This window comes from Frieseomelitta varia, unplaced genomic scaffold, assembly GCF_011392965.1.
Source record: "Frieseomelitta varia isolate USP_RPSP 00005682 unplaced genomic scaffold, Fvar_1.2 scaffold_487, whole genome shotgun sequence".
NCBI lineage: Eukaryota > Metazoa > Arthropoda > Insecta > Hymenoptera > Apidae > Frieseomelitta > Frieseomelitta varia.
The window spans coordinates 76,062-85,189 of record NW_025110242.1 but is presented as its reverse complement, the minus strand read 5'-3'; the positions used below and the strand labels follow the sequence as shown (position 1 = coordinate 85,189).

The following is a 9,128-nucleotide window of genomic DNA, read 5'->3' as shown; positions in this document are numbered from 1 at the left end:
CTTGTTGTGTTTTTATAATTACAGTTTTTATCAATGGGGTTAATTGTAAAATTTAAACTACGAAAAATTGATCCTCTGTTGTTGGTAGTATACTTACCATTCGTTTATATTATAATCGATCTTTATTGTGTTTTTATAATTGTGATTAATCTTTATTGTGTTTTTATAATTACGGTGAGATTATTTTCGTTAACTATGTAATTTAAGAAAGATTGGTAAGTACACTTATCACTCATCACACGTAATTTATATTATAACTAATCCTTATTGTGTTTTTATAATTATGGTGAGATTATTTTCGTTAACCATGAAACTTAATCCAAGAAAAATTAAGAAAGAAACTTCGTAGGTTGTTGATAAGTACACTTATCACTCGTCACACGTAATTTATATTATAACTAATCCTTATTTTGTTTTTATAATTACGGTGAGATTATTTTTCGCCAACTGTAAAACTTAACGAAAGATTTGCAGATTGTTTGTAAATATACTTACCACTTGTCACACATATCGATCGTTTCTTCTTTTTTTCAATTTTTACGTACATACAATAATTGTTATTTCAATGAACAGGTAAGTACTCAAAAAAACGTGAACAAACAATTGAAAAGTTAGAATTCTCAAAGCAAGTGCAGGAACTTTCCACATTTCGATGCTCTCTTACCAGCCAAGCTTTGCAAAGGATTAACCAACAACGTCGTGTCAGTCTCTTCTGGCAAGCTGCCCGACAACATCTACGTGTATAGTAATATATAAAAGTAATATACCAGGTAAGTGATCAAGAAGTTACAGTAGTCCCCCAGCAGTTTGACTTCCTTCGCCTGATAGAGCACCTCGATGACGTTGCTCGGGCTGACGTCGATAATCACGTTGCAGATGGACAGTGCGCGAAGCTCCTTCAACACTGGTCGATAATCCATCCCATCGCTCAGCCTTCTTATCGTCACCAGGCTGTCTCTCTTCCGTTGGAGGGACAGCGCCTTCTGGATCCGCGACAGACTGTCGTTGTTCTCGTATACAGCCGCGAAAGTGTTCCATTTCATCGACTCGACCACGTCGGCGATCGCCTGCGGGCAGATTCCCCGTGGCCTTTGTTATCGCGATAGGACGATACTCGACAGTCTTGTGGGTCGGATAACCTCCCGCTTGAGTCGCCTAACTCCCCCCCTCCCCCTTACCCAATAGTTAATTTCGCACATATGCCGCCGTTAAACTGTTAACGATTATGGCACACGCTCTGGCGCACGCGCTCAGCTCCGATAACAGCGCGCGCAAACGGCGGCGGTGCAACTGCAATCATAGAAATTTAACGAGCTACAAGCAATGACGTATTAATTGCAGCAATGGAAATGGAAGCGGCGTAAGTGCAACTGCACGGGTATTACAGGCGATTCAAAAGCCGGTTGCCGAAAATGCAAACAGCCTAACGCGATAATACGAATTTAACGAGGCAAATGTTCGATAACTCGCGGGGCAACGATCCATTTAGCTACATGTATGACGATTTAGCGAGACGAGAGTAACGAAAGCGAGGAAGAAAAAAAGGACGCGCACTCTTTCCTCCGCAGCGGGAAATGTAGAACAGCACACGCACGTTGCCGATTCTATACGCGGACCAGAGGGAAAAGTACGAACGCATGTACTTTGAATGCTCAAGTAATTAACATTTAGCATTTAACATTTTATCCTAATTACCAGTAGAGTCACTTAATTGCTTACAAATGTCACAAAGTAGAAAAAAAAAAAAAACTGCACGAATGGGAGATAAATAAAAAATTCCACAGTCCTGTTTCATCGTGTGGCTGTCCTGAATACTGGCACGAAAACTAGCAAAGCGGCTCGCAAAGCTGCACTTCGACCCGGCGTTTCCCACGTTGCCACCCGGTATAATTTCGCCCCCTTACTTCGTAGCAGGCGAATTTCCAATTTATTATTAATGTTGTTATTTAAACGCCAGTTTCTATCAAATTGTTGTAATTTTGAATAATTAATTCCGACCCGTTTCGGGCATTCAATGGCGGGAAATGGAAATTCATATTATTATTACAATAATCAAACATCGTCATTACGTATACACGTATCGCGTGTACGTTAATTTATTTATATCTTTGGCAACGATGCCATCTCGTTAATGGCTAAATATATTTTTCAGCCACCGCGTAACGCGGAAATTTGGAAGCTCGACGGGAAAATGGATTTATGGCCTTTAAATGGAAACACGTAGCGAGAAATGGCCGCGTGAATGTCCGAGCTCGCGTTCGCGAACGTAGAAAATCGCCGGGGAATTCATTACGTTTGGAACGGTGTCAATCGAGGAAACGTCGAACGTCGCCGTGTTCGCGATAAATTAACGAAACAACCGTCGATCGTTGTTTTCTAGCCGCGCGAGTGAATATCCGACGGAGAAGTGAAAGCTCGAACGTTCCTTCCTGCTGTTGTAAAAATGCTACAAAAAGGGGTGTCACGGCAATAAAACGAAAAAGGGAGAAAACGTACACGTCGAACGAAATAGAAACCTTCAAAGGACGCAAGGACCAGAGATAGAATATCGAAATATTTTTACGTTCGTGCGCGCGCGTGAAAGAATCTCCTGATGAAAACCCATGATATTTCGCGGATCGGCAACGCATGGCGAGTGAAAAGAAACAACGGGTATGCAAATGTGCCTCGCCAATCGTGTTTAGTTAAAAATGTGCGTTGCATTAACAAAGTAGTTTAATTTACAACTTCGTCACGATCACGCAACGAAAGGATGCACACTACAGACATGAAAAATTGAACATGAACACAACGTGGATACGAGCTCCTATCGATCCGCGATATATATTGCAACATTAATTAACGCGTCTTCTCTTTCCCCGTTTCTCGATGTCTTCAACGTTTCCTCTATACTCCCATTTCCCGTTTTGTCCACCGGGATCATATTTATGCATCAAGCACGGCCACCGGCGCTTGTACCAATTACCATGAGGTTTACTCAATCTAACAAGAACACACGGTACGCGCGCGCGTACGTTTTAATTGCGCCATAAAGATCGAAACGTAAAGTAATCCTTTACGCCTGCCACGCTCGTTCATCGACAGTTTTAATTAGACTTAATCGACGAGCCCTTCCGCTCGACCGCCCCCACCCACCTCCTCTTCCCGCTTCCACCGTCTCTCTCTCGACTCGTATCAGCCTGCGTTCGTTTGTTTTTCGCGCGGTGGCGCGGTGTCCGTGAAAAGACCGGCAGAATAAAAAACTCATCCGGCGTCGTTAGCCGAAGTTCGGTCTTTGATCGCGCTCATTAGCCTCGACTAGCCGGTTTAATGCGCCAGCCCGCTTCCAAGTCCGCTCGATTTGCCTCGTTAAACGAGTAATTTAAAATGCATCGGAACGAGTAATTTAAAATCCTTCGTCGCCCCCGGTGCTCGCCTGTTCCCCCACCAATCCCTGTTCAACCCCTCGTCCCCTCGTCATTTTTCCATTTCCCGGTGCCTTTGCCTCTTTTCCCGAAGCAAAGTCGTCGCGACGAGAAAGTTTCACCACGAACGGACGAAGCGACGAGAAAGTTTCGGGACATCGGAACGACGAATTTTTGTCTATCTCTACGAATAAGAAAATATAACCGCGATCAGTTTCAATTTTGGCGACGATACGGCGGAATTTTCGGTCGAGCGCTGCAGCCACTACACCTACAAATGACTAACCTTGTCGATAATCTCAAGTATAAATTTTTCTACTGTTAGCCTCTTGTGCCACGCACGTCGCGAATTTTTTGTCCCGATTGAAGTTGCAATATTTTCTCAGTTTTAGGTATATTTACGTATAAGCCGGGCAAAACAAATAAGAAATTTATTCTACTTTTCAATCATTTTCATCCAGTGATATCGTGCCGACGAGTTCAAAAAGAAAGCGATGAATTATTGTGTACGGTTTGGTCGCTCGTTATGGTCCGCAATCAGTTGCCAGCGCAAGTTGGTTAACCACTTGCGCTTGAATGACGTGCCACAAACGTCGAGAATATTTTGTCCCAAAATTGCAATATTATTCTCAGTTTCAAGTATATTTAAGTATAATAAATAATATTTATAATATAGTATAAATATTTGTATTATAATCTTATAAATAAGCATAATAAATAATATTATAATAAAGATATAAAAATATAGTTAAATTATTAAATATTAAATAATTAATATAGTAGTATTATAATATAATAATATTATAGTTCAATAAATAATATATCAAGAATAGAAAATAAGTATACCCAGGCAAAACAAATAATAAATTTACTCTCAATAATTTCTGAATTAGAAAAGAAAACGACTAACTGTTGTGTACAATTTGGTCACTCGTTATGGTCCGCAATCAGTTGCCAGTGGTTAACCTCTTGCGCTTGAATGACGTGCCACACACGTCGAGAATATTTTGTCCCAAAATTGCAACATTTTCTCAGTTTTAGGTATATTTTAGTATATTTAAGTATACCCAGACAAAACAAATAATCAATTTATTACTTCTCAATAATTTCTATCCAGTGATATTGTACCGACGAGTTCAAAAAGAAAGCGACGAATTATTGTATACGATTTGGTCGCTCGTTACGGTCCGCAATCAGTTGCTGTCAATTTTTATCAGCGCTGTCAACTTTTATGTTCCAAGGAGTATTCGGCTCTCGGTTTCTTCTCGATCAAACTGTTGGCAGCCCGGCGGACAGCGCGCAATTCCAAGCAGAAACTCTCTTATATTCTACGTGAGCAATTTCGAGGGCAATTTGTCCGAGGGGGGAGAAACGAAAACGTCGACGACAGAAAGTGGCAATTAACTCTGTGCGAGATATTTCGCTTACTTTGCTAACCATGTCGCTATCGGGATACACGTTGGTCGTCATCGGCATCGGGTTTTTCGGCTCTTGGCCGTCCTGCAGCTCCTCGTTCTGCCGCCAGAAGTAGTCCACGTGCGGCACCTCGAACCGCGCCGCGATGCTCGCGACAATCCCGTAAGTGTACGGGCTCGATGGACCGAAGATTACCGTCACACCCTCCTCCAGAAGCTCGCAAGCTGCAACACGTTGAAGCGTGTTACATCGGCCAGTCGTCCGCGCAAATTGCATCTCGCAGAGTGCGGCCATCTTGGGATTGGCTGCGCCACCGAGGCCACCGCGTAAATTGTTATTTGAGGAAACCTCGGGACGAAGGGCAGCGGTCGGGCGGTGTTTCGATAAATTTTGATTAGATTCGATTCTACGGTTTCTGGGATTCCTGTATCGAATGTAGGGCTACGCTTTTTCGTTCTATCGGAGAGAGAGGAACACGTGTTCCCGATCCCTTCGACGACGAAGGAAATTCCCTGGGACTTCAGACGAAAGTTAATCGATATCCCGTCTTTCGACAGTCGTCGAGTTGGCGTAGAAGATACGACACTTGACGAACACGACGTCATCGAGACGTAATCTTATTACTCGTTCCGACTTGAAGGGGATGAAGAGAGAGAGAGAGAGAGAGAGAGAGAGAGAGAGAAAAGAAAATTAATTGTCATTCCGATAGTTTAAACATCGAGTTGCCATCCTCGAGGCAAAAGTGGCTCAATTATGCTTTATTATCGTTGCATCTTCGCGATCTGTTCGCCAGCTAATAGGATTTAAGGTGAAATTTTTCATATCGACGCGGGACTCGATCGAGTAAGTCGACGATACTCGTCGTCGCGTTTCCTTCGCAAATTAATCGGCGGGGTGAAACGATATAAATTTCTCGTCATCGATCGGTCGTATATACTCGCCATTTTAATTGGTTTAATTAGCAGCTTTGAACTTCCAATCCTCGACTGAACGAACTGATTTCACTTGGCGTTGAAAACGATCCGCGATGGCGGCAAACACGTTCCCATTTCATAAGTCTTACAATCGAAAATGAATAAGAGTAATAAAATCTAGGCTACTGAAACTCTAGATCTAGGATGCACATTCATCGTCGAAGTGAACCGATAAAGGAAGCTGCTAAAAATTTCTGAAGTTATAAAATTCTCCTTTTGGCTGTTATTAGAAAAAACGTGTTTGGCTGCAGTTCAATCTTTCTTCGTACAAATAAAATAGCGATAAAGCCTAAACTACTCATGAGTATTTCTCCAGATCTAGGATACACATTCGTTGTGTCAGAATAAATTGATGAATGAAGATGCTACAAATTTTTAAAACTCATTATAAAGTTCTTTTTCTGGCTGTCCCCAGAAAACTCATCTGGTTGCAGTTGAATTTCTTTTTTCTTCTAAATAAAATAATAATAAAATCTAAACTCACGAGTATCTCTCCAAATCTAGGACACGCATTTGCTGTCGTTCGTTAGAGTAAATCGATAAATGAAGCTGCTAAAAAATTTTAAAACTCATTACAAAGTTCCCTTTTCGGCTATCACCAGAAAAACGTATCTGATTGCAGTTCAATTTCTTTTGTTTTTTTTTTTTCGTACGCCTCTAAATAAAATAATAATAAAATCTAAAGTCACGAGTATTTCTCCAGATCTAGGACACGCATTTGCCGTCATTCGTCAGAGTGAATCGATAAATGAAGCTGCTAAACAATTTTAAAACTCATTACAAAGTTCCCTTTTTGGCTATCACCAGAAAAACGTATCTGGTTGCAGTTCAATTTCTTTTGTTTTTTTTTTCGTACGCTTCTAAATAAAATAATAATAAGATCTAAAGTCACGAGTATTTCTCCAGATCTAGGACACGCATTTGCCGTCATTCGTCAGAGTGAATCGATAAATGAAGCTGCTAAAAAATTTTAAAATTCATTACAAAGTTCCCTTTTCGGCTATCACCAGAAAAACGTATCTGATTGCAGTTCAATTTCTTTTGTTTTTTTTTTTCGTACGCCTCTAAATAAAATAATAATAAAATGTAAACTCACGAGTATCTCTCCAAATTTAGGACACGCATTTGCTGTTGTTCGTTAGAGTAAATCGATGAAAGAAACTGCTAAAAAATTTTAAAATTCATTACAAAGTTCCCTTTCTGGCTATCACCAGAAAATCGTATCTGGTTGCAGTTCAATTTCTTTTGTTTTTCTTTTTTCGTACGCCTCTAAATAAAATAATAATAAAATGTAAACTCACGAGTATCTCTCCAAATTTAGGACACGCATTTGCTGTTGTTCGTTAGAGTAAATCGATGAAAGAAACTGCTAAAAAATTTTAAAATTCATTACAAAGTTCCCTTTCTGGCTATCACCAGAAAATCGTATCTGGTTGCAGTTCAATTTCTTTTGTTTTTCTTTTTTCGTACGCCTCTAAATAAAATAATAATAAAATGTAAACTCACGAGTATCTCTCCAAATTTAGGACACGCATTTGCTGTTGTTCGTTAGAGTAAATCGATGAAAGAAGCTGCTAAAAAAAATTTTAAACTCATCAAAAAGTTCTTCTTCTCGCTATTTTGGCCAGAAAAACGCGTTTGGTGGCAATTTTAATCTTTTGGCTTTCGTACGCCTCTAAATAAAATAGACGTGGTGGTACGGGGGAAATTCTTATGAGCAGTAGCGTGTGCATGAATATATGTATATGTATGTGTATGTATATATATATATAGATGTTGGGTATTCATACGAACCAGCAGCGGCGGTCTTGAAGCTGTCGGTATTAACCTCCACCTGCTTTATGATGGGCTGCAGCTCGAATGCGGGCGCGACGTGCTCGAATCTCGTCTTATACACGGCCGTTCGGAACGCAGCCATGTGCTCTTCGTCGCCTGCATGAAAGATTGCGCCTGACAACAACAGAAAACGTGACGTATTATCCTCGGTCGTCTTATCGGTGCCATTACCTCGCTGATTCTAAAGTTTCCTCCGAACGTTCTTGGCTTTGATCAATCCTTACGGATCCATTCCCATGGAAATGGCTCTTGCAACGATTGATTAGTAACTCCATAAAGGAACTAAGGGAATAATCTCCGAATATCTGAATTTCCGTTTGATATTTCCCATCAAATGGCATACGGATTCATTGCGAGCTCGAGTTTTCAGTCGGCCGGTGGCTCGTTGGCATTTTCACAAAGTGAAAATCTTATCGCGCTCTCAGAGAGGAAACGAAGCGTAGATTTTGGTTTCGTTTCCAATTATAAAAAAAAAAAACGTTTTTTATAGAAATTAACGTTTCCTCTAACAGACAGTTGGAGCTCCTTCTCGGCGAATGTATATTTTTATAACTGGTCGAGACTGAAGGAGAGTAGCGGAGTAAAACGAAGTTAGCTGGAAGATGGAATTCCATTATGGTCGTATCGTAATTCCGCGCCTCGGCAATCGGGTTTCTAGTCTCGCGCCGGCACACCGGGCGTCTGACGATTACGAAGTTTTGAAGTAGGTGACGTCGAAAACAATTCAATCAAGAGCAATCGGCTCTGGACCGGGTTGATCAATACGAAGTCGAAGAACAATCGAGCCGATTGTTCCCCGAATATTAATATTCCGCAGGAATGGTGGCATCAATGTCCGAAGTTTCGATCCGAAGTTCGTACAGAAGAAAGCAGAACAACATCTCCGATTAATAAAAATAAAATCGATGAATTATCATCTTGCCTCCTAGAGATCGACGAAAGTTGAGCAACTTTTCAAATGGGCTCCGGTTGAAACGTGAATCGCGCAACTTTCTCGAGGAATGTTCTCAAAAATGAAAGTTTTCAGACAGAACGTAGAACGTGGCGGAGGATAATTTGTTCGTCGTTGTTAAAAAAAAAATAGAAAACACCGACATTGAGTACTATTCAATGAATAGTGCTCGAACGTAAAAGTGAAATTTGAATGTTCTGAAATAACTCGTTTCCGTGGAACTTTTGTTCAAATATCTGTTCAAAAGTATTTCTAATTGTAAATTACACTCCTTTCGTATTCTTTTTTACATGAAATGTACAAATTCAAAGGAGAATTAAAAAAAAAAAAAAAAAATGAAAAATACCTGTTAATTTCTGCTTGTTTCTAAAATCGCTTGTTTTTTGACTAGAAAACGCTACGATCATTTTTCCCTCGATAAAATCTCCTGAGAGACTCGCGATCGATTACGTTTTCAATGGGAAACAAGCAAACAGCAAGATCGAAACCAGCAGGTACGATTTAACACGAATTAGCAGTAGATCCCAGGCTGGATAGAATCAAACT

The 9,128-nt window shown here is 40.5% G+C and overlaps 1 protein-coding gene across 1 annotated transcript in view; it reads right to left on the bottom strand.

The window, feature by feature from the left end:
• The window catches only part of LOC122532993 (glutamate receptor ionotropic, kainate 2-like), a 65,497-nt gene that overhangs the window by 13,332 nt on the left and 43,037 nt on the right, over nucleotides 1-9,128 (bottom strand). Inside the window, 3 exon segments of the mRNA XM_043662262.1 lie at nucleotides 768-1,067; nucleotides 4,833-5,044; nucleotides 7,589-7,744. Coding sequence (XP_043518197.1) covers nucleotides 768-1,067; nucleotides 4,833-5,044; nucleotides 7,589-7,744 — 668 coding nt within the window.